The sequence below is a fragment of the Abramis brama genome (genome assembly GCF_963993115.1).
Source record: "Abramis brama genome assembly, chromosome: 1".
NCBI lineage: Eukaryota > Metazoa > Chordata > Actinopteri > Cypriniformes > Leuciscidae > Abramis > Abramis brama.
Genome location: NC_139963.1, coordinates 60231264 through 60258411, shown reverse-complemented (window position 1 = coordinate 60258411; position 27148 = coordinate 60231264). Strand labels below are relative to the sequence as shown.

Genomic DNA, 27148 nt, shown 5'->3' with positions numbered 1-27148 from the left:
TCTGAATCTTTTTCCCTTAATAAGTATGTCATTTTTTTATCTTTCAGTTTATTATAACATTCAATATCAAAAGCTGTTTCTGCATTTAATTGTCTGTTAGGATGTCTGGTAAATTCCTAGTTCCTCTGAAGTAACTGATGGCCTTATCTCTAACCTGCTTGTTTCTATTGCTTCAAAATTTGCCTCTGTCTTCAGCGCAACTGAAGCAAGCAGCCAAACTGGATTTTCTTCATGTTCGGCAGCATTGTCATCTAATAGCAAAACGTATGTTTATCTTCACCTCGCTACTGAGAAATGTCATGGCTTTTTAAGTTGCTAAAATATTGAACACATCTATACTGCAAAAAAAACCCCAAAAAAACAGGGAGGCTTAGAGAAACATGGCTACAATCATAAGAGTGTTTGTTCAATACACTTTATTCACTTTGATATTTCTGCCAGAAAAAAACAAAACAAGATTAATCAAGAGTCATAATAAGAATGACTGGTTTGTGTTTGTGCTGGTGTTTTCCGCTAGAGGACAGTAAAACTCTCTGAAATACTGATGATACATGAAAAACTGTGTATCAACAAACAATGAACAAAATCAGCACTTAAGTATTTACTCCTAGCAGTTTCGATTAGCCCCATTTTCGCTTTATTGACTTAATTGGCCGACTGAGACAGCTGTCCTCACTCAAGCGGTGAAAGCATTATATCTATATCTATGTAATTTGCGCGCTGTCGCGGAAGCGTCAGCGGAAGCGTTCAGCTCTCGTGTTCAGCCTCCTCGTGTGAAGATCGACTCAGGTAAAGACCAGCGACTCAACCTGCGCGACCCTACCAAGCAAGGACACCAGAAAGGCACTTAAGTATTTCGTTTTCCCTTTCCCTTCCACCTTTATCTTATTTTACAACTTACTCAACATGTGTTTTGAAACTATTCCTGTTATCTCTCGGCAACGCCCTTTCATCACGCGCAAAAGGCAGCGCAATTCTGCTAATCTGCGTCCCATTCTCTCATCCTCACACACACCTCTCTCTCTTTCCGTGGGTCTATGGAATTGTCAGTCAGCAGTCAATAAAGCTGACTTTATTCCAGCCTTTGCATCTCATTCTACTCTTAGTATCCTGGGCTTGACTGAGACCTGGATTCGTCCAGAAGACTCAGCAACCCCTACTGCTCTCTCTAAAAACTTCTCTTTCTCTCACTCTCCTCGCCAGTCTGGGAGGGGTGGGGGTACAGGGCTTCTCATTTCTAACAATTGGAAATACTCAGCGCTCTCCTCTCTATGCAACAACAACTCATTTGAATATCATGCTATTACACTTACAACTCCCAATAAGATCCATATTGTAGTCATTTATCGCCCCCCAGGTCAGCTGGGTAACTTCGTAGAGGAGCTGGATTTCCCTGAGGACGGCACCCCACTTCTAGTCTTCGGTGACTTCAACATCCATCTCGAAAAGCCGCATGCAACAGACTTCATCTCTCTCCTAGCCTCTTTCGATCTCAAACGACTCATCACCACAGGTACTCACAAATCAGGCAACCAACTGGACCTGGTTTACACACGCAACTGCATCACAGACAACATCTTGGTGAGACCTCTCCATGTCTCAGATCATTTCCTCATTACTTTCAGTCTACATCTCTCTACCCCTGCACCACCAACCCCCCCACCAGTCACTTTCAGGCGAAACCTGCGCTCACTTTCTCCCTCCCATCTTTCCTCTGCCGTGTCATCTTCTCTTCCCCCACCCTCACAATTCTCATCTCTGGATGTGAATACCGCAACGGATACCTTATGCTCCACTCTAACCTCTTCTCTAGACAATATCTGCCCTCTTTCCTCCAGGCCAGCACGCGCTACTCCCTCCAACCCTTGGTTATCTGAGGTTCTCCGTGAACACCAGACCGAACTCAGGGCAGCAGAGAGGAAATGGCGCAAATCAAAAGACACATCTGACCTGAGTATGTATAAATCTCTCCTCTCTTCCTTTTCTGGTGATGTTCATGCTGCAAAATCTTCATACTTCCACAACAAGATCAACAGCTCCTCCAACACACGATCACTCTTCAAGACATTCAACTCTCTCCTCTGACCACCTCCACCCACCTCCTCTTTAACTGCTGACGACTTTGCGAACTTCTTCACCAACAAAACAACAACTATCAGCAGTCAGTTCTCAGCTCCACAAACACAGGAGCCCAGACTGACCCCTTCCACAGCCAATCACCCTCTCTCCTCCTTCTCTCCACTAACCGAGGAAGAAGCATCTACACTCCTCCTCTCCAGTCATCCTACCACCTGCCCTCTTGACCCCATCCCCTCACACCTTCTACAAGCCATCTCTCCCTCACTTCTCCCAGCACTAGCACACATCATCAACTCATCCCTCCACACTGGCACCTTTCATACAGCATTCAAGCAGGCTCGGGTTACTCCACTGCTTAAAAAACAAACACTAAACACATCATTTGTAGAGAATTACAGACCTATGTCTCTCCTACCATTCATTGCGAAAACACTTGAAAGAGCTGTTTTCAACCAAGTAACATCCTTCTTGTCTCTAAACAACCAGCTGGATGTCAACCAATCCGGCTGCAAGAAAGGCCATTCAACTGAGACTGCACTACTGTCAGTCACAGAAGCCCTACGGATCGCGAAAGCTGCTTCCAAATCTTCAGTCCTCATTCTCCTGGATCTGTCTGCTGCCTTCGACACTGTGAATCATCAGATCCTTCTGTCCAGCCTCTCATCACTGGGCATCACAGGTACTCCTCTCCACTGGTTTGAGTCCTATCTCACAGGTAGGTCCTTCAGGGTCGCATGGAGAGGCAAGGTATCCAGAACTCATCAACTGACCACAGGTGTTCCCCAGGGTTCAGTTCTTGGTCCCCTCCTCTTCTCCATCTACACCACATCACTGGGACACATCATACAAGCACACGGTTTCTCCTACCACTGCTATGCTGATGACACACAGCTCTTCCTCTCATTTCAACCAGATGATCCCACAGTAGCTACACGGGTCTCAAGCTGTCTGGCGGACATCTCGACATGGATGAGGGAACATCACCTGCAGCTCAACCTGGCTAAGACTGAGCTTCTCGTCCTCCCTGCCAATCCATCTCTAAAGCATGACTTCACTATCCAGCTAGATTCAGCATCAATCACCCCATCAAGTTCGGGTCAGAAATCTTGGAGTAACGTTTGATGACCAGCTGACCTTCACAGATCACATTTCAAAGACAGCTCGATCATGCAGGTTTGCACTGCACAACATCAGGAAGATCAGGCCTTTCCTAACTGAGCATGCAACACAACTTCTCGTCCAGGCCCTGGTCATCTCTAGGCTTGACTACTGCAATGCTCTTCTGGCTGGACTTCCATCATGTGCAACCAAACCTCTACAGATGATCCAGAACGCTGCAGCTCGTCTTGTCTTCAACGAGCCCAAGAGGGCCCACGTCACTCCTCTGTTCATCTCTCTGCACTGGCTACCTCTCGCTGCTCGCATCAAGTTCAAGGCATTGACGCTTGCTTACAGATCTATCACAGGCTCAGCTCCCTCCTACTTTCACTCACTACTACGAGCCTACATCCCTACCAGAAGCCTACAATCGGTCAACGAGCGACGTCTCGTGGTTCCAACACAGAGAGCCACAAAATCACTTTCCAGAACATTCTCATTCACAGTTCCATGCTGGTGGAATGCTCTCCCCACCCTCATCCGGAATGCAGAATCCCTGACAACCTTCAAAAGACAGCTGAAAACCCATCTCTTCCGTGAGCACTTAACCGCATAGAAAAAAAAGAAGAAAAAAAACCCTCCCCTTTCCCTCTAAAACCTCACTTATTGGGCTTATGCTTCTCTGATTAATGCCTGAACTTCGTATCTTGAGCACTTCTTGCATTGTTTTCGTTTTTGCCTCTTCATGATGACTCGCTTGATCTAGTCCTAATTTGTAAGTCGCTTTGGATAAAAGCGTCTGCTAAATGACTAAATGTAAAATGTAAATGTAAATCTAGAGAAATGTGCGAGGTGGCCAGTGGGGGATAGTTGAGACACACATGTACCAACTGTACCCCCGATAGAGTTCTATTAGGAAACACACTGTTTAGTTGTTCAGCGTTATGATAACAGTTTAAACGCCGTAATAGCCAGCATAGGACACAAATGAAAATAAAATGTGATATTTGTGATATTTAAACTGTGTATTATTAATAAATATTGTTACATATCTTGTTCCTGCTTTATACATTTTAACCAGTGCTAATTTAAATAAAATTAATGAATATAAATGGATGAATAAACAAAAATGTTGCCCAATTGTTATTTTCTTTATTTGTCTTCATTTTTTATATTTTCAATGAATGGTTAGTTACCTTCACATCATTAAAAATAGGTGTCTCAACTTTTCAGTGTCTATTTTTGAGTTAAAAATCAAAACGCAAAAAAGTTTCTTAACTGTACTCAGTCTACTCTACAGTGCGACTTTCAGATCCCACCGCATTGACGACATCAGCCAAACTCTCCCACTCATGTTTTTTTCATTTTGTTATTAATTCTGGAGGACAAACTTCCAAATAAAACATATTTTTTCGTTTCTACCTCCGATAGTAGCACCTCCAATTCACTTTCTGTAAAGTTTCGTTTCTTATCACCATTTTCTTACTGCTTTCTTTTGCCAAAGTGAACTCATTACCATATTTAAATTAATTTAATTAAGGGAGGAGACTGGGTGGGGCGTTGTGCTCGTGCATGTGCGCTCAATTTTACGTTAACTGGGATGTACAAAGAGAATATGCGTGGGATCCTTCGTACGCAGAGATTCATACATCTGGGTTTTTTTGTGCGTACGCACATTTACAGCTTTGTCCATACGCAATGTTTTAGTATGAATTCAACGCAAGTCTTTGTACATGAGGCCCCAGATCTGTGCATTAAGACTTGCAGTGTAAACGCAGCCTAAGTGGTTTCTCCACTGCATGGATCTTCATGTGTTTCTCCAGGTAGTGTTTGAAAGCAAAACTTTCCACACTGATCACACGTGTGCGGTTTCTCTCCAGTGTGGATCCTCTCATGTCTTTTCAGATGTCCTGACCGACTGAATCTCTTGTCACAGTGTGAACACTTGTAAGGTTTTTCTCCAGTGTGAATTCTCTGGTGCAGTTTTAAACTCTCCGCTCTAGTAAAAGTCTTCTCACACTCAAAGCACACATACTCTCTCACACCAGTGTGGATTTTCTGATGTGCATGTAAATTACCCAGATGTGAAAAACTCTTTCCACACACAGAACATGAATGCGGCTTCTCCTTCATATGAACTCTCAGGTGTGTCTTCAGGTCTGATGCCCTAAGAAATGTTTTGCCGCACTGATCACATGTGAACACCTTCAATCCAGTGTGGATCCTCATGTGAACATTAAGGTATGCTGAATCTCTGAAACTCTTCCCGCACTGATCACATGTGAACGGCTTCTCTCCAGTGTGGATCCTCATGTGACCATTAAGGTATGCTGAATCTCTGAAACTCTTCCCGCACTGATCACATGTGAACGGCTTCTCTCCAGTGTGGATCCTCATGTGAACATTAAGGTATGCTGAATCTCTGAAACTCTTCCCACACTGATCACATGTGAACGGCTTCTCTCCAGTGTGGATCATCATGTGAACAGTAAATTGTTTTTTTTTTGTGAAGCTCGTCCCGCATTGATCACATGTGAATGGCTTCTCTCCGGTGTGGATCATCTCATGTGTTTTCAGATCTGTTAAATTATTAAATCTCGTGTTACAGTGTGAACAATTGTAAGGCTTCTCTCCAGTGTGGATCCTCTCGTGCGTTTTCAAACTTTCTGACCGACTGAATCTCTTGTCACAGTGTGAACACATGTAAGGTTTTTCTCCAGTGTGAATTCTCTGGTGCCGTTTTAAACAGTTTGCTGTAATAAAAGTCTTCTCACACTCAAAGCACATGTACTCTCTCACACCAGTGTGTATTTTCTGATGTGCATGTAAATGACCCAGCTGTGAAAAACTCTTTCCACACACAGAACATGAATGCGGCTTCTCCTTCGTATGAACTCTCAGGTGTGTCTTCAGGACTGATGCCCTAAGAAATGTTTTGCCACACTGATCACATGTGAACAGCTTCAATCCAGTGTGGATCCTCATGTGAACATTAAGACTTTCTCTGTATGGAAACCTCTTCCCACATTGATCACATGTGAACGGCTTCTCTCCAGTATGAACTCTCATGTGACGCTCAAGTCTTTGTTTGCTTAATAAACTCTTTCCACACTGAGTGCAGGTGAAAGATTTCTTGGCTCTTCTTTTCTTTAAAAATGTCTTTTTAGTCTTTGAGCGACTCAAAGGTTTTTCTCCAGGTTTGACATGATGTTCCTCCTTCACTTCACTCAGTTCTTCACTCTCCTCCTTCACTTCACTCAGTTCTTCACTCTCCTCCTTCACTTCACTCAGTTCTTCACTCTCCTCCTTCACTTCACTCAGTTCTTCACTCTCCTCCTTCACTTCACTCAGTTCTTCTCTCTCCTCCTTCACTTTACTCAGTTCTTCTCTCTCCTCCTTCACTTTACTCAGTTCTTCACTCTCCTCCTTCACTTCACTCAGTTCTTCTCTCTCCTCCTTCACTTCACTCAGTTCTTCACTCTCCTCGCTCTCTTCCATTAGGTCTGAAATGAAAGAAATTAATTTTTATTTTCAAGTCAAGTCAAGTTTATTTATATAGCGCTTTTCACAATACAGATTGTATCAAAGCAGCTTCACAGTATTAAATTAAAACAATACATCAATGTTTGTTTCTAGTGGAAAACGTCCACGTTTGGTTATGCTGATCAATAGTATTGTTGATTGATTTATTAAATTAAATATCCCCAAATATCCCCAACTGAGCAAGCCAAAGGCAACAGTGGCAAGGAACCGAAAAACTCCATCAGGTGACCTAATGGAGAAAAAAAAAACTTGGGAGAACCCAGGCTCAGTCGGGGGGCAGTTCTCCTCTGGCGTTTATGAACTAGAGGTCGGATTTTTATGTAAGATTAAAAGTATTATATGAATGCCTGGCTGAAGAGTAGGGTTGGGAACCGAAAACCGGTTCTCATGCAGAACCGGATCTGTTTTTTGAAAAAAACCGGAACCGTTCGAAATTCCTACGTTTTGGTTCCAAAAACGGTTCTTCTGCAATGTGTGTGCGAAGTGCAAACTGCACAGCGCTGGGAGCGTTTCCTTTAATAGATATCTCACCTCATGAATATCAATTACGTTGTCCGCAACCTCCAGCAGCGCAACCAATTAACGCACTCTCCCTCACACACACACACACACACACACTCTCTCTCTCTCAACATTCACTCGGTAACACGACGCGACGCTATACTCATTTCATTTGCGCGAGATATTTTCTTGTTCACAAGCATGGCGAAGAGAAAGTCAAAAGTGTGGCTTCATTTCATAAGATTAAATGATGATGAAGCAAAATGTAACACCTGTGACAAGCTAATAACATGCAAAGGAGGCTGTACGAGCAATATGTCTAAACATTTGCAACAGCTCCACGGAATCAACCTCAAAACATGCAGTGTTTTCGACTGTTTAAGGAAGACAACTGCACCTTACATGTCCCCATCACCAGGTATGAATTCATAGATGGGTAAACGTATTATTTCAGTAGAAATAAACTATACCATATCAATACTTTATGTACGATTTTTCCCAGATGTTGAACATAGCGCGCCAAGCGCGGATACCACGCAATGCGCCACACCCACACCCGCTCCTGGAACGTCAGAGACAGTAACTTTAGCGAGTAAAGGAAAAATGACAACAGAGAAAATAAATGAGTGCCACAGGGCTGTTACACGGTTTATAGTGAAAGGTTTACATCCTTTTTCCACCGTTGAGTCCCCATGGTTTAGGTAAGTGTTTAGGCACATGCATTCAGCTGAACTACCATTTATTATAAAGTTAACTGAATTACTATTTATAACTTGTAAAGAATATACTATAACAATAACTCAAATATAATTTACAACTAGCTTTTATACAGAGACAGAGAGAGAAAATGTATAATACAGGTTCAGAGGTGTTCATTTAAACATAATATTTAATTTCCATTTTTTCTTTATTTTAGGGAGATGACAAAGTGTCTTAACCCCAAATACCACCCACCCTCTAGGGACTGTTTAGCCAACCAGCTTATTCCTGCTTGGTATGACACTGAAAAGCAGAATGTAATTGATGCGCTAAAAAACATCCACAGTGCAGCAATTACAAGTGATGGATGGACCAGCATTACACAGGACCACTACATTACAGTCACACTACATTTTGTTAGTGAGGGGAAAATGAAACAAACAGTCCTAAAAAGTAAAGCAGTCTATGACGTTCAGACAGGTCCTAATGTTGCCCAAGAAATGGAGACAATTTTGGATGAGTTTGGAGTTAGGGAGAAAATAGTTGCAGTCCAAGTGGACAATGCTGCAAACATGAATGTAGCTGTCAGTAGACTCCAGCTTAAAAAAATGGCATGCTTTGCACATACACTCAACATTGCTGCACAGAAAATCTATTCAATAGACTCTGTTTCTCGATGGTGTGCACGTATCAGAAATGTTATTGTATGGCTAAAGAGATCTTCAATGGCCAAGACTGTTTTGCAAGAAAAGCAACATCTCCTTAGTAAGTAATTTAATATTATTAAATAATGAGTTTTATTTTATTATTATTTTATTTTAATAAAAAAAATTAATTGCTTTTCAGACCTGCCACAGCATTCAGTAATCCTGGATGTAAAAACACGCTGGAATTCACTCTATCTAATGATAGACAGATTTCTTGAGCAATATCCTGCCATCCAAGCAGCTTCCATGGACCCAAGGCTGAGAGGCTCAATGGAGAGGGACAGGTAGAAGGATGAATCTGATTAATTGAAAAATGGACAATTTATTAGATGCAAGATTTAATGTTTGCAAATTTCAGATTGGAACGCATCTCTGACGAAGACCTCAAAAGGGCAGAGGAGTTTACAAAGCTCATGAGTGTAATGTACACTTCCACTCTATGTGTATTGAGTGACAGTACTCCAACCTGTGGCCAAGTCCTTCCTATCCTCCAGAAACTTGAAGAACACTTTCAAGTTCAAGAGAATGACACACTCTTTGTGGCTGGAATCAAGAGAAAGGTTTGGGAAGATCTGTCCAAGCGGTACCAGGTAAAGCAGACAGTAAAATACACTACCCACCACCTAACACTTGTTATTTCATGATGATGATAATTATAAAATAACAGATTACTGCTTAGGGCTTCAGTACCGTTTACAGATTACTTGTTTTTAATGTATTATCTTAATCTTAAAGAATGAGGACATCAGGCACTTCCTTGAAGAGGCTACAGTGATGGATCCACGCTTCAAAAATAAGCTACTTGCAGACAACATTTGGGAGAGGGTGAAACTGGCTGCAGTAATGGCAATGGCACAAAACAAGGTATTGTTGTTTTCTTTCACACAAACACACATACACAGGGAACTGTATACTGTGAATATTTGCTTCTAATGCAAAGGTCTCTCTAAAGGAGGTGTCAGAAGAGCAGGAAACTGAAAAAGGCCATGAGCAAGAATGGGACAACACTTCAAAGGTGAATGCAAACTCACACAATGATAAAGATACATTTTCTGGTGTTGTTGACAAGGATATATATTGTTTGTTCATCATATTTCTAATTAACTAACACTAATATTCTTGCTTTTTAGGAAGTGCCCTGCCAGAAAGTCAAAAAGTGTCCATTAGCAGTTCTGTTTGAAAAGGAGGATAAAGCTCTGCAGGGGATTGTGCTTCCAAATGCTACTGGCAGTGGCTTGTCAGTTGATGAGAGAGTTGACAGAGAACTTCTTTTCTACAAAGAAATGTCCTCAATCCCCACCTATGAAGACCCTGCTGTTTGGTGGTGGGAGAAGTGAGAGGCATTGCCTGTTCTGTTTCACCTTTCTGAAACATACATGTCTGTCCAAGCCTCTTCTACTCCGTCAGAGAGGGTATTCTCCACTGCTGGAGACACAATAAGCCAGGAGAGGTCCAGAATTCTCCCAGAGAAAGCTGACATGTTGATTTTCCTTCAGAAAAATTGCTAAATACTGTAATATGTTGATTTTTCTTCTTTTTTTTTTTTACATTGACTACCTGTAAATTCATTTAACAATAAGTAATAAACAAAAAGGATTGTTTCAGTTAAGTATTGTGCTTTTTTCCTTGCCACTATTCATTTATTAGTTGTTAAATAATTTTAATGGAACCGGAATCGGAACCGGAATCGTTAGGCGGAACCGGAACCGGGAAATTTCTTACGATTCCCAACCCTACTGAAGAGATGCGTCTTTAATCTAGTTTTAAACTGGGAGAGCTAGTCTGAGCAACGAACAGTATCAGGAAGACTATTCCAGAGTTTTGGAGCTAAATGTGAAAATGCTCTCCCTCCTTTGGTGGACCTAGATATCCTAGGAATGACCAGAAGCCTAGAATTTAGTGATCTTAAAGAGCGTGATGGATTGTAGGGCGATAAAAGTTCTGTTAAATACCCAGGAGCTAAACCATTTAGGGCTTTGTAGGTCAGTAGCAATACTATGAAATTGATACGGAACTTAATAGGTAACCAATGTAGTGATGATAAAATTGGTGTTATATGATCATATTTTCTTGATCTAGTAAGAACTCTAGCAGCGGCATTTTGGACTAACTGTAGCTTGTTTATTGAGGATGCAGGACAACCGGCTAATAAAGCATTACAGTAATCTAGTCTCGAGGTCATGAATGCATGAACAAACTTTTCTGCATCAGAAACTGATAGCATGTTACATAGCTTAGCAATGTTTCTAAGGTGGAACAAGGCTGTTCTTGTAACATATGAAATATGATTTTCAAAAGACAGGTTGCAGTCTAATATAACACCCAGGTCTTTTACTGTAGAGGATAAAGTAACAGGACATCCTACTATGTTAAAGCTGTAGTGTGAGAGGTTTTGTGGGCGGTTTTTTGAACCGATGATTAGTACCTCTGTCTTGTCTGGATTTAATAAAAGAAAATTGCGCGTCATCCAATCTTTTATATCTTTAACACACTCTGTCAATTTGGATAATTTAGCGTTTTCATCTGGCCGTGATGAAATATAGATTTGAGTGTTATCAGCATAACAATGGAAACTAATTCCATGTTTCCTTATAATATTTCCAAGTGGCAGCATATATATTGAGAATAACAGAGGGCCTAACACAGATCCCTGCGGCACTCCATAGTTTACTGGAGTAATGATCGATTTTTCTCCATTTAAATAGACAAAATGGTAGCGGTCAGGGGCCGTATTCACAAAGAATTTTAAGGCTAAAAGTAGCTCCTAACTGGCGAATTTAGGAGCAACTCCTAAAAATAATTGGTGTGTCACTTGTAACTTTAGGACTCCTAATTTTTTTGACTAAGAGTAATTCACGAAGCATTTTAGCCCTAAAAGTAGCACCTAAGCCTGGGACAGCTTAAAAGAAGTCAAGAGGACTCCTTACTCACTAAGACCTATTCACAAACCGCTTTTTGTGGCATTTCACATTGCGATGTTTTGAAATGCGTGCGGCGGCTACAGGAGCTTCCAAGCGCGAGGGAACAAGTTTGCATTGTAGGCATAGGGATGCAATAACGCCACCAACAACAACCAAAACTAGGCTACTCATTTCATGTAAACTAATTGTAACGTTTCATTGTGAATCAAATTAAAATGTTCTTCTCTTTGCAAACGTAGGCAGAGGCATATAGTGACAGATTAATTCAATAATGTTGCAAAGATATTGCATCAATCCATATGTTTCATTAGGCTACTAGGCAATTTGTTTTGCCTTACTCTTTATTCATTTAGGCTATTTATTATATCATCTTCCGTCCTTCGCACTACTTGTGTAGCGCACGCATTCTCAGACCTGTCACCTGTCACTCATCATCGTAGGGGAGGTGTTTGGAATCATTCCCGCGTTACAATCATCAGCCAATCAAGGTGGTCACTTCAGTCAAGCTCGTGCATGAGTAATTACGTCATCCATAGCAACGAAGACTCACTCTTAGTTTAGGAGTTGTCATTTTTCTTTACTAAGAGTAGGTCTGAAAGGTGTTGTGAATAACTTTTAAGAGAAAACTCCTAGATAAAATCTTTTAGTGCGATTTAGGAGTACTCCTAGTGGTAAGATAAAATGCTTTGTGAATACGGCCCCAGATAAGTATGATCTGAACCAGCTTAATGCTTGTCTTTGAACACCAGTATAATTTTGTAGTCGATCTAAGAGTATTGTGTGATCGATAGTATCGAACGCAGCACTAAGATCAAGTAAAACTAATATTAAGATACAGCCTTGGTCAGAAGCTAAAAGTAAATCATTTGTGATTTTAACGAGCGCAGTTTCAGTGCTATGATGCGGTCTGAATCCAGACTGAAACTTTTCATAGATGTCATTTTCTTGCAAGAAAGAGCCCAGTTGGGCGGACACAACTTTTTCTAGTATTTTAGACATAAAAGATAGATTTGAAATGGGTCTATAATTTGCTAGATTATGTGGGTCAAATTGTGGTTTCTTAATGAGTGGTTTTATAACTGCCAGTTTAAATGTTCTTGGAACATGACCTAAAGATAAAGATGAGTTAATAATATTGAGGAGAGGCTCTTCCACTATAGGTAACACTTCTTTCAGTAGTTTAGTTGGTATAGGATTTAATAAACATGTTGTTGTTTTAGATGAAGTGATAAGTTTATTTAACTCTTTTTGTTCTATAGTTGTAAAGCACTGTAATTATTCTTGCGGGGTGATAATTGAGGCTGAATTATAAGGCGCAATTGAGGATTGAACGTTTACAATTGTGGTTCTGATGTTTTCTATTTTCTCAGTGAAGAACTTCATGAAATCATTACTACTAAACTGTAACGGAATATTTTGTTCAGGTGACATCTGTTTATTTGTTAGTCTAGCCACGGTGGTAAATAAAAACCTAGGATTGTTTTGGTTGTTTTCTATTAGTTTGTGGAGGTGCTCAGCCCTGGCCGTTTTAGGGACTTTTTATAACGTGACATACTGTCTTTCCATGCGATTCTAAAGACCTCTAAATTAGTTTGTTTCCATTTACGCTCTAAATTACGGGTTTCTCTCTTTAGAACATGCGTAGTATTGTTGTACCATGGTGCTTTACTTTTCTCTCTGACCTTTTTTATTCTAATGGGTGCAACAATATCCAATTTTCCAGAGAGAATGGTGTTCATAGTGCTAGTTAATTCCTCTAGTTCATCTGTTTGTTTGAGTTCACTGAGCAGCTGAGACAGATCAGATAAGCAGTTTGAAAAATTATCTATGATGGATGGAAGGATTGTTCTGCCTAATTGATAACGCGGCTCAGCATGATATATTACAGGAGTACGTAATATGCAAGTTACCATGTAATGGTCAGTGACATCATCACTTTGTGGAATGATATCTACACTCACCTAAAGGATTATTAGGAACTAGGGTTGCACGATATTGGGAAAAAATGACATTGCGATATTTTATTTTTCTGCGATATATATTGCGATATGAAATGAAATCTAATCTAATTTTTTCTTACAAACAAATATGGGGTAAGCACACTTACATTCTCATTTTAAATTATTTAAACATCAGAGTATTATTTAAATTAGAGTAAATTATTTGTTTGTAACTTTAGGATATGGTTTGAATTGTTAACATTAGTTAATGAATCTAATAACTAACATGAACTTACCATGAGCAATACTTCTGTATTTATTAATCTTTGTTTATCTTAGTTTATAAAAATACAGCTGTTCATTGTTTGGTAATGTTACTTCACAGTGCATTAACTATGTTAACACTATGTTAACCTTATTTGATTTCAATAAGGCTATAGCCTAAATGTTGAAATTAACAATGTTGTAGAAGTGCAGTTTACTAATATTAAATGTTAACTAATGTAGTTAAATAGTTTAATAAATAGAACATTATTGTAAAGTGTTACAGATTTTGTATACACCAATTCAGACGTCTCGTGAGTTCAGTGTTGGACAGGTCAGTTGTTTCAACCATAGGTTTAAACCATTCATTAAATTGAATCGGTTCAAATGAATCATTAGTTCGCGAATCGGACATGTAGTCTACGGCACGCGTTGTATAATTATCTCAGCAGTTTAGGATATCGCACAAGATTAGTCAACACAGAAAACATTTCATCACTGGATAGTTTTTTTTTTTTTCGACACCATCGTGTCAATTGATTTTGATTAATATGCGCGAGGGAGAGAGAGAGAGCAAGACAGCGCTCGTGTTGTTTGAAGACGGTGAAGGTGAGCGCGCGCACAGGGCCGGGGCTCTCTCGCTCTCGCTCTGCTCGTTCTTACATGCGCCCTGTTAAACTGACAGGACTTAAAAACACATGCAAATGATAAACTTTCACTCTATGATGGTTAAGATGTGCAATTAATCCGCGAATCACATGCGTCAAGGGCCGGGGAGCAGCTGGCCCGTACAGTTAATGAATAACGGATCAGCCTACATCGCACATCCTGCGATGTGACTATCGTGGATTCGCACATCGCGATATCGATGCTTAAACGACACATCGTGCAGCCCTATTAGGAACACCATACTAATTCTGTGTTTGACCCCCTTTCGCCTTCAGAACTGCCTTAATTCTACATGGCATTGATTCAACAAGGTGCTGAAAGCATTCTTTAGAAATGTTGGCCCATATTGATAGGATAGCATCTTGCAGTTGATGGAGATTTGTGGGATGCACATCCAGGGCATGAAGCTCCCGTTCCACCACATCCCAAAGATGCTCTATTGGGTTGAGATCTGGTGACTGTGGGGGCCATTTTAGTACAGTGAACTCATTGTCATGTTCAAGAAACCAATTTGAAATGATTCGAGCTTTGTGACATGGTGCATTGTCCTGCTGGAAGTAGCCATCAACGATGCCCAATTGGCACTAAGGGGCCTAAAGTGTGCCAAGAAAATATCCCCCACACCATTACACCACCACCACCAGCCTGCACAGTGGTAACAAGGCATGATGGATCCATGTTCTCATTCTGTTTACGCCAAATTCTGACTCTACCATCTGAATGTCTCAACAGAAATCGAGACTCATCAGACCAGGCAACATTTTTCCAGTCTTCAACTGTCCAATTTTGGTGAGCTCGTGCAAATTGTAGCCTCTTTTTCCTATTTGTAGTGGAGATGAGTGGTACCTGGTGGGGTCTCCTGCTGTTGTAGCCCATCCGCCTCAAGGTTGTGCGTGTTGTGGCTTCACAAATGCTTTGCTGCATACCTCGGTTGTAACGAGTGGTTATTTCAGTCAAAGTTGCTCTTTTATCAGCTTGAATCAGTCTGCCCATTCTCCTCTGACCTCTAGCATCAACAAGGCATTTTCGCCCACAGGACTGCCGCATACTGGATGTTTTTCCCTTTTCACACCATTCTTTGTAAACCCTAGAAATGGTTGTGCGTGAAAATCCCAGTAACTGAGCAGATTGTGAAATACTCAGACCGGCCCGTCTGGCACCAACAACCATGCCATGCTCAAAATTGCTTAAATCACCTTTCTTTCCCATTCTGACATTCAGTTTGGAGTTCAGGAGATTGTCTTGACCATGACCACACCCCTAAATGCATTGAAGCAACTGCCATGTGATTGGTTGATTAGATAATTGCATTAATGAGAAATTGAACAGGTGTTCCTAATAATCCTTTAGGTGAGTGTATATCGGTTGGATCGGTTCCATGTGATATAATTAAATATATAGGAGTTTAATAAATCTGTAAATGCAGCCCCTAACGCATCATTTGGATTATCTACGTGTATGTTAAAATCTCCAACAATTAATGCTTTATCGATATTGACTAATAGGTCTGAGAGAAAATCTGCAAACTCTTTTAGGAAATCAGCGTAAGGCCCAGGCGGTCTATATACGGTAGCCAAGGCTAGAGATAATAGGGATGTTTTTCCAACATCTAAGAGCGTAACATTTAGTACAAGTACTTCAAACGAAAAAAACTTATAGCCCGTTTTCTGAGTAACATTGAGAATATCTCTATAGATTGTTGCAACACCGCTGCCACGACCAATCAGACGGGGCTCATGCTTATAGGAGTATCCTGCTGGAGTAGACTCATTAAGACCGAAATAATCATTTGGTTTAAGCCAGGTTTCAGTAAGGCAAAGTACATCGAAGCTATTATCTGTGACTATGTCATTTACAATAACTGCCTTAGGTGTGAGTGATCTAATGTTTAGAAGGCCTAGCTTTAGAAATTGTTTTTGTTTACTAATAGCAACATTTTCTGGCCTAATAACAATCAGATTTTTCCTAGATCCTGCAGTAGATTTATTATTTGATCTCACTAAACGAGAAATAGACACAATTTCTATGCAATGTTCAACACTACTATTTATATCAGTTAAATTGGTGCAGCAGAGACTATGATTTGGACTTTTGGTTACTAGTCAAAAGGTATTTAACATTTTGGAGATGTTATCCGACAGAAGATCCGCTCCGAATCTGCTTGGGTGTAGGCCATCAGCACGGAAAAGCCTAGGACGCTCCCAAAACAGATTCCAATTATTTACAAAGAGCAGTTTCTGCTCATTGCACCATAACTAGGGGTGCACCGAAATTTCGGCCGCCGAAAATTTTCGGCCGAAATGGCATTATCGGTTTCGGGCCGAAATAAAAAAAACAGCCGAAAACGTAAACCGAAAATGAATGTCACCCGCCCCTCCCATCCGTGCGCAAGCGCTTAGGTTTCACTCACGGTCGAGCTGTTATCACGCGTCTGCCTATCAAAGATTAAGCATGTCAAAGGGCTGTCACTTATTGCACAATCGATCGGACCAAACAACACAAGTTTCGAAAATGAAAATAGGGAATCGATTTTAACGGCCTTCTCTCGGAGCGCGTCCAGCTCGTCACTATACGCTCGCAGCGAACGCGCGTCACACAGCAACTGCAGGTTCTGACACACACACACACACACACACATAGCCTATTTCTGCATAATATAGTGCATAATATGTAGCCTTCAGTAATGTTTTTCATTGATGTTATGGCAGTCCACATTGCTGACTTGTGCGCGTCTCAAGCGCCCTCTTTACGTTCGTCCTAATGCCTGTTTAGTTGTCCGTGGATTTGCCTATATTTGGCGTTGAAAACGGATCAATGCCAAATATAGGCAATTTACTAACGATTCAATGAACACTTAGCCTATGTCTCAAAAATCGAAGAGGATTTTTTTTTTTTCACAAAAGTGACAGCCCTATACGAAAGGACACCAAAGTTGCAATATGTAACATTTGTTCTGCAAAAATCTCCAAAATTGTGGATTTTTTTTTTTTGCACAACTTTTAAAAAAAATATTTTATTTGATGGAACATAAGAATAGGACAGAGGCCGCACTATGCATAAACGTTTTTTATTCGTTGCACAAACGCGTTTCGGCGTGTGCCTTCTTCAGTGTGCAATCAAACAGACATTGTGACCAATCTTATATGCCCCCACCAATGACACACCCATAAACTCGTAAGCCAATGAATTCAAAGTATGCTACACACATATTAATTAATTGCCAATTAATTAATTGGCTTTTGTTGATATGTGTGTAGCATACTTTGAATTCATTGGCTTACGAGTTTATGGGTGTGTCATTGGTGGGGGCATATAAGATTGGTCACAATGTCTGTTTGATTGCACACTGAAGAAGGCACACGCCGAAACGCGTTTGTGCAACGAATAAAAAACGTTTATGCATAGTGCGGCCTCTGTCCTATTCTTATGTATTATATTTTTAGGCCAGCACTCTGAAAAGTGTATTATTAAAATTGAGTGAAGCCTGCTCCTATCCTCATTAATTTGATGGAACATAAAACTTGAAGAATAATATTATTTGGTATTATTATTTATATTTATTGTTAAAAATATTTTATGTTTTGTTATGTAGGCCTAACTGTTAATAAAAGTTTGATTATTATATTGTGATTTTTCATTTCAAATCCATTAAATTCAAGCAATATATATATAAGTTTTTAAAAGAAGCCATTTTCGGCTTCAGTTTCGGTTTTCGGCCAAGTGCATCCTAAATTTTCGGTTTCGGTTTCGGCCCAGAATTTTCATTTCGGTGCATCACTAACCATAACATTAACCATTCATTTAGCGCTAATAATCTACTAAACTTTTCATGTCCTAGTCGGTACGTGGGAAGCGGTCCTGACACTATGATCGTTGTTTCAGGCGAAGTGCTGTGTACCGTATCGATCAGATTCCTGAAGTCTTTCTTCAGAACCTCCGTCTGGCGCAGCCTGATGTCGTTCACTCCCGCGTGCAGGACCACAGTTCCGACGCGCTCGTCACTGTTCAGAATCTCGGGAACGCGAGCAGCGATTTCAGAAACACGAGCACCAGGAAAGCAGTGACTATGCACCTTACTTTTACTTAACGTAGCGTTTACGTGCCGAACGATGGAATCGCAGATGATCACAGCATCGTGTTCTGTTTCGCGAAGAGGGGAGAAGCGGTTTTGGGTGGATATCTCGAAAACCGGGAGGGTCGGAGAGAGTCTTCTTGGTCTAGAACTGACTCGCGTCTTCCGCTGCGGAACCATCCAGGCTTTGTGGTGGCATGTTGGAGCCGGAGTGAAGGAGACCATGGCTGATCGCGACCTCGGCACTCGGGACCGATGTTGAGAAACGCACGGAGTAGACGAGGTCGGAGTCAGCGGGTTAGTAATGTTAATAACTGATTTGTGTGCATCGGCGCGTGATGTTTCAAGAGCTAACCGCCGGTCTATCAGCTCGGCTTGTCTCACTAAAAGGTCGTGGATCTGTTTCTCAACAGCTTCCAGCTCAGACTGCAGTGCGTGCAGTTCAAATGTGTCTTCACCTGCACCAAAAGGTAGACTACTTACATCTGATATATTCGCCTTTTTAACAGATGGACAGTAACGTTAAGTTAGCAACAACACTACCAGTGATGCTATCAATATTAATACTAATTTATGGCTGAAGTCTTGGATATAATCCCTCTTTTTAGTGGTACAGGTGTAGAGAAGATGCACGATAGGCGAAAAAATTTTGTTTGTAAGTGAGTGTGGAGAAGACGCGTTCAGCCATGATCCCCAGGAGTAACCTTTAAGAGTATCCGGCGTTGGATCACTAATAGGCTTGAGACGCGTCTGCTCAACAGTCCGCGTTGTAACTATGAGGTTTGAGCAGCAGTGCTTCTCAGTGAGGAAAGGTAGAAAATGTTCGTTGTAAGTGAGTTTAAAGAGAAAATCAATAATTAGAAATCAAATCGATAGAGCTCCCAAGACAACAACGCGTTCAGACGCGACGTGGGGATTTTCAGTACATAAAAATAATTCTAAGGCTGGCGACACACTGGTTGTGTGGCGTTTTCTATCTCTTTGCACACCAGAAACGTGTCTCACGCGGCGCTGCTGCTGCTAGGTGACATATGATAAGCCTCATGGGTGATATATTCGACATATGTAAATATATAGCAGCAAACACAATGTCGGCAGTATTGACGGCAAAATAGGCGACAGAATATTTCGTTCTGTATTGATAGGTGCAATATTTGAAAATCGATAAATATCATTTTTTTTATTATTACATTTATATTTATGTCAAAACCTAGAGACTTTCAAACATCAAAATGTCATGTATTAATATGTATTACATGGCTTGGTTGAATTCCAATGTAGAATGCGGCCTGTTATTTCTTGATAACAGACTGCTGCAAAGTATAACAGACCGTTGCCATGAAAAACAGCGCGTTGCTATGGAAGCGGAACGGACCATTTTCTTTGGCGAAAGCAACACAATCGTTTTTAAAGCAATAAACTCCTTTTTAAATCAATAATTCGTGTTAAATTTAGGGATGCACGATATTAGATTTGGGCCGATATTCGATATGCCGATATTTTCAAACTAATTTTGTCCGATGCCGATACCGATATACACATTTTCCCCCTGATATATTTACACTTTAATTTTACTGAAGAAAAATCCAAGTCTCTCTCTCCTGTAGCCTACCTTTACCGTATTACACTCATGTGTTGTAGATAAGGCAATACACAAGACAAACAAAACAACATTTGATTCTACCATAAATGTATAATTTTACAAATGTAGACAGACATTCACCCCTGAAAAATAAGTAAATTATCTCACTTGGAGAATAAATGATATGCCAGTGCCACATTTTATTTTTAAGTTCAGACTTCAAACTTCAGTCCTTAGGAGTAAAATCAATAAAAATAAATTTTCAAATAAAAAAATATAGGCTACATCTTCTACTTGAACAGGTCTACCAAATGCTCCCCTGTTTTCGGTGCTGATGCAGTGGTGACGCGTTCATGTAACATGTAAGGGTGGCGCTGCCAATAAAGCAACTAAAAGTTGTAACAACAAACCGCAAAAGTAATGATTATGAATATGTCAAATATAGCAAGGAGACATTTTAATTGTTTATTAATAAACAAGTGTTTTCTGTGTCGGCTGCAAAGATGAAGTTGACGATGACTCGCGATCTTCGCAGTAGTGAACGCACCAGAGAGAAATGCACATTTCGGATTACATAGTTTTCTTTCGTTTTGAATTGTTCTGTTTAAAAATATGATTTCAAGCGTTCTGTAGATAATAGATATATTTCTCAGGTCTGTGAGGCAAGTAGGCTATGCTGAGTTTCGTTTCATTTATGAGACTAACTCCAGTTCAATAGCGGGCGCCTCCGTGTCGTGATATCTATTATCTGCTTTACTTAACATTATTTAATAAATCCAGGAAATTGGTTAATGAAACATTGATTAAAATTAAGATACAATTAATACAAAACGAAATTCACTTAGAAAGGCTTTGTGCTTTCTGTTTGAGGTCTCTGTGGACGTTTTAAAGCAGTCTCTTTTAGTGCCGCTTTCAGAGCGCTCACGTCCGTAACTGAGAACTGTCACTGTTTTTCCTCATAAATGCGAAAATGAAAAATAAAATAAAATGAATATTTTATGCTCTGTGGAGAGCATAGTAGCTTGGAGAGCTTACATTAGTAAGCTACAGGACATCGTCTTTCAAAACATGACCTGCACGAAAGAGAAAAAAAAATTACTGCGTCGTTGTAGGCTACCCAGCACACTTGCGAATGCGTCTCTGTCCCCAGCACATTTCAAACCAAATGGTCATTAAACCATACATTCACGGTCGTCAAGTGTACATAGGAAACATGCCACCCTATCGGCAAAGCTCATCGGCAGAAATATTCACATCGGCCGATGCCGATGATGGTCATTTAAAGCTTTTATCGGCCGATACCGATATTGTGCCGATATCATCGTGCATCCCTAGTTAAATGATTTATTTATTTTGTAGGTAGCCATGTAATAAGCGGGATAATGTATAGAGAGGCGGTCGTTATAGCGAATAACAACCCCTTCAGGCTGATTCAAGTTCAGCCTGTCGGGGTTGTTATTCGCTATAACGACCGCCTCTCTATACATTATCCCTTACGTATTTGTGTCGAAATGACATATAAACATCTTTTCCTATTCTATTTTGCCTGTAAATGCTTCCAACATGCTTATGCTCTTTTAAAACATAAATGAATTCCATGCTTTTATATTTATTTTACAAAAGACTTTTTAATACCTGAGGGCCGTTCACACTAGACTGTTTTTGAATCAAATGAACGTCCGTGTGTTGTAGTTCTCTAGTGTTGAATTGAAATGTTTTATTATAATTATCAGTAGCGCTTTAGATTCTAAAATTGCTGTGGGAGGAGCTTCATTGAAGATGTAATAGCTGTGGGCGGAGCTTCATTGACTGAACTGCAGATTGGTTGGAGGAGATGATCTGCCAAAATAAAATAAAAAATCAGTAACTAAGTTTGTTTTTATAATGTCAAATGATGTCAGATGTCTGTCCATTTTAATGTTTAAAATATATTTTGCTAAAAAATGTCAAAACATAAGTTAAATAATGTTAGCTTAACAGATATATTTGTGTAAAAATTAATCAACCTAGTTATTCTGACCTGTATTAAATATATAGCCTACCTGCATATAAGGTATTTATAAAAGATTAAGTGATCATATTAAGATAATTTAAGGCTGCGTCTCATTTCTCTGTCTTACCCCTTACTCTTAGCCCTTCCCCTCGGTTTTGCGCGTTCATGTGAGGGGAAGTGGTGTCCCAATTCTCATTTTGATTAAGGGCTAGGGCCAAGGCATAGGGCTACATAGCCCTTGAAACGAAGTTTGCGGAGGACCACACTTGAAAGAGAGGGGTAGGAATTTCCCAGAAGTAAGTCGCACAAATGTAAGTATTTTCAGCAGTTTAATGACACTCGTGTTTTATGATACTTTTAATAAAATGTTCAAGCGTTTTTAATTGTACCGTTTTTGTTTTGAATCGCTAGTTAACCGCTAGCTAGCAGCTATGCGCTATTTGCCGTTTGCTAATGTTTTGCTTAACTATGGTGTCGCTGGCGCCGCCGTTAAATACACTGAAACAATGTCTTTGACTGATGGCACACAATCGTGCAAAGATAAAGAGAGACCAGGCAATCGCTATCACAACCCGAGACGACGGCATCTTCGTTTGTTTATGTCAACGCGTATTGCCTCTGTTGACGTAGCAGCCAGCTAGCGGAAAGGGAAGATGACGCAAACGGTAATCGAGTGGTGTCTCATTTCTTAGAGAAACGTTCTTCCCCCTACCCCCCTTCACTCGGTATCGAGGGGCAAGGGGAAGACGCAGACAAAGGGGTAGGGGAAGGGGAAGGGGTAAGACAGAGAAATGAGATTGGCCCTAAATGATTAAAGGTGCCAAAAAATTTTCTGTGCCAAAAATACTCCTTCCAGTTTGTCACAAGTTTCGGAAAGTTTTTTTCGAGTATGGGCCTGTGTGACGTCAGATGGGGCGGAATTTCCTTATACGGGTCCTAAGGGCACTTCTCCCGGAAGCGCTGTGCTCGGCTTTAGGGAAGTATTTGCCGGATTTGCAGATCGTCTAATGCTTAAAGGAGAACTCCGGTCAATTTTAACATTGAGCTCATTTTTTTGTACATTTACATCCTGTTTTCGGTCGAAGTCCACAGTAGTCGATTGTCGAGTTCACGCGCATAGGTTTAGTTACCTATGATCACGCGCGTGAACTCGACAATCGACTACTGTGGACTTCGACCGAAAACAGGATGTAAATACAGGTATGTGCGCTGGCCGAATAAACATAATTTTTATTCATATCTTTCACATCTACTGCAGTCAGATTCACCCGTGTTCACTCCGAAGGAATCACTCACATGACCTGTGCACTTGTAATGACACATCAAGGATGTTAAGAGGCTAAAAGCAGGTTTAAAACTTGCCCCATTGAAGTCAACAGGGTGCAAATTTTAAAAAGAGGATAACACGGTGTAGGCAACACCGATTTTTGACGTTGTTCTCTGTATTGACAGCACTCCAAATGTACAAAAAAATGTCCCAACGATAAAGGGTCACGGTCGTGCGTTGGAACCGCAGGCGGTGAGTAAAACTGCTTCAAATGTCTGTGTGTTGTTAGCTATCGGCGCCTAAGCACAGCAAGTAAACAGTTAATGTATCTATGGAGCATGCGATGTATGGTGTGTGTGTGTTTAAATACATTTGTTTAGCTGGCCACTGTAGGTGTCTGTTTGTTTATTGTAAAACCACTCCAAACAACAATACACAAAGAGTGTGAAAATATGTTCAAATAAATTAATTATTTCATAATAAACCTAGGGGTCGTTCACACAAAGTGCGCTTCTTCATTGAAATGCGCTACTATCCCATTGTTTTTCTATGAAAATACTAGTCTGATGTGCAAAACTGTTCCGCTTGCTACTGCTAAGTCACATACAATAATCCATAAACCAATTCATGTCCTCATAAACCACGAGTAAACACACACAAATGTTGTAAAACTCGCGCATGACATGGTGTTCTAAAAACACTGCGCTCAAGTTAAAATCATTTGTACTTTTAAAAAACTCTCGAGACCTCCTGTTTTCCCCCATTTCACTGCCCATCTCACGTTTTTTCTAAGCAAAAACGCGTTCTGTATGCTCGTGATTCTTTCGCTCCGCCCACACGGCACGCCTCCAGCCGCTCGTTTTTTCCGGAAAGACTCGGTACAGCCTATCTTTCTTTTATAAATATAATAAAACTAAAGACTTTTTGGAGATATGAAGGATGCAATACTATTCTATAGGTACTCAAGATTAACATGAGATGTTTCACCTGAGTGTGACAAATGTGTAAAACCTAGTGGTTTGAAGGACAGTGGCAAAGTGTAAAGATTTAAAAGGACAATTACATAGTGTTTTGGGCTGCACTATGATCCTTTAATACTGTGTTTGAACATGTCCAATTTTTTTTTTTTTTTTGCTGTAAACCCTTTTTTTATTTTATCCATATGCTAATTGACACATTTAATAATGTATCAGTCTGTTCATCGTAAAACAATTGATGCAAATTCACACATTTTTATTTCTAATTCTAACATTATTGTGTTTTTTATTAAAAGGAGGGCCAGGGGTCCACTAGCAGATCTATGTTGATAATCCTGGTCGAAGTGCTTTGGAAATAGTGGAAATATTACACAGTTATTGATGACGTGGGACAACAGTTGCTCTTTTTACATTCAACCGGATTATGTTTATTATCAACTTCATTTCAACTTTATCTGCAATCATGAATTATTACTGTTATATTGGTTGCTCTGTATTGAGACAGGTTATTCACAACTGGATAACATGAAGTCACATATTCTTCAAAAGTACATTTCCACATAAATGTATCTTCACATATTTCCTCAACATTAACTTATCACAGGTTTATCTTAAACCATAAACACACATTTTCTCTCTAAACCATATTCTCTGTTCTCTCTCATTAAACGAGTATTTCTGTATTCATTATACATTTTGTACAGAATAAATCACATTTGCAGTTAAGTTAAATTATGTTTACATTATAGACAAACCTCAATAGTAAACCTATCTTCCTCATAACTTTTACACTTAATTCCTATGAATGGAAACTGTGTTATAGTCGAATATTACCACGTGCGTTTCACCCAAAGCTACATGTGTAAACTGCTTTAACTCTGTACATTAGCGTTATGCATAGTCTTACACACACAGTTACTTTACACATACACAGTAATAAAATCAGAAATATCCCCGAGCCGTTAGGATAAAAGAAAACATTAGTGCGAGCGTCGGTCGCCATTTCCTCAACAACTTCACAACGTTATCATTAGACTTGACTATTTACACACTTAACATACCTTTAGCTTATCAAACACACATCACCGGGGATTCATATTAGATTCTAACCCTTAGTAGTCACATAAAAGATGTAAAACTAACCTGTAAATATTGGAAATAATACACAGTTATTGATGACGCGGGACACCATTCAGCCGGATTATGAGCTTGTTTTCCTCTGCGCCTCGTCCCAGAGTGACGCGGCTGAAAGATAGGCTACTGCCCACCTTGTGTCCGTTCTGTGAAACAGCATGTCATAACGTGCTTCTGTGTATTCTCTCACTATTATTTAATTTGGAATAAAAGGAAAGAAAACAAAAGAAAACAGTCTCAACAAAACCTATTTTTGTGAGTGTCACAAATATTTGTAACCAACAATTAACCTCAGTCTGCTGACACCAATGAAATGAGCTTTAAGTGTCAATTTACACGAGATCTGAAGACATCAGCATAATAAAACAGGAACTATTGTCACAAGAGATTATTAGAAAATAAATAACTAGAATTTTTATATTAAGTAGAGCATGATCTCGCAAATTGTGGATACATTTTTAATGTGTGATGATAACTTTTTAAATATTTTTAAAAAATGTGTGTGGTGATGGAAATGACAGTTGTGGTGGAAATGACAATGAATTAACGTGAATGTAGAGAAACAGTAGAGATATTTATTAGAAAAACCTCTTAAACTCATCACACTCAGTAAACTCAATTTATTATAATATTATAATATAAAAAGTATTACAGAAATCTACTCTTGCAATCCATATCAATTGTACTTTGTTATCATAAATGTCATTTCCACCACATGCTGTCATTTCCACCACACAGGGCAGTGTGGTGGAAATTACATTTCTGTAGTTTTTTGTGAAAAAATGGAAGATAGCTTCACTGATCAGCTTTGAATTAATACATAGCATTTAATGTATGCTTCTTGTCTGCTTTTATGCTCTCCCTTTATGCTTCTGTTAGCTTCTGTATATTCCCTCTGTGCCCTGACTTTTTCTGCTCTTGTACGGCTGTTGATGACTATTGATTTATTCCTTTTTCTTTCCTCTATTTTCTTCAGAGTCTCTATTGAAAGCCGCTCCAGGTGATTGTGTTTCTTTGGGCCCAGAACTTCCTGACACGTTGATACAACTGTTGTCTTCACCTCTTGCCACTTATCTTCCAGGCTCTCACCCAGTTCCTTCAAGACTTCAAATTTGTTTATGAGTGTGATCTTGAACTCTTGTAGCTTCCTTGTGTCCTTCAAGATTGAGGTGTTGAATCGTGGTCGGCAGGTCTTGGCTGTACCTGTGCCTCTTCAGCTTCAGTCTCAATCGGACAACCAAGAGATGATGGTCGAATGCGACGTCTGCTCCTCGTCTCACTCTCACTTCTTGAAGTGACCATCTGAACTTCCTCCCAATACACACATGGTCTATCTGGTTCTCTGTTGACAAATCTGGAGACACCCCTGTAGCTTTGTGTATCCTTTTGTGTTGGAAGAAGCTCCCTCCGATGACAAGGTTGCTTGTGGCGCAGAAGTCGGCAAACCTCTCTCCATTGTCGGTCATTACGCCAATACCCTGCTGTCCCATGATCTCCTCGTATCCTCTGTTGTCACTGCCGATCTGTGCGTTGAAGTCGCCCATAACTACAATGATGTTTCTGTTCGGATGGTTCTGGATGATGGGGAGCAGTCTTCTTTTTCTTCTTCGTCGCTGTCATTCGTTGGAGCGTAGCACTGGATGACATCCATATTGATTCTCCTCATCCTGGTTCTGAAGGAAGCTGCTAGGATCTGTGGTCC

The 27148-nt window shown here is 40.1% G+C and overlaps 1 protein-coding gene across 1 annotated transcript; it reads right to left on the bottom strand.

Moving 5' to 3' along the window:
- Window positions 1–399: 399 nt before the first annotated feature.
- LOC311077697 (uncharacterized protein) lies at window positions 400–25687 on the bottom strand. Its single transcript, XM_084106290.1, has 2 exons — window positions 25456–25687; window positions 400–6680 (listed from the first exon to the last, which is right to left on the bottom strand). The coding sequence occupies exons 1-2, from the start codon at window positions 25502–25504 to the stop codon at window positions 4957–4959; spliced, it is 1773 nt and encodes a 590-aa protein (XP_083962416.1). The 5' UTR covers window positions 25505–25687; the 3' UTR covers window positions 400–4956.
- Between the last annotated feature and the right edge of the window lie 1461 nt (window positions 25688–27148).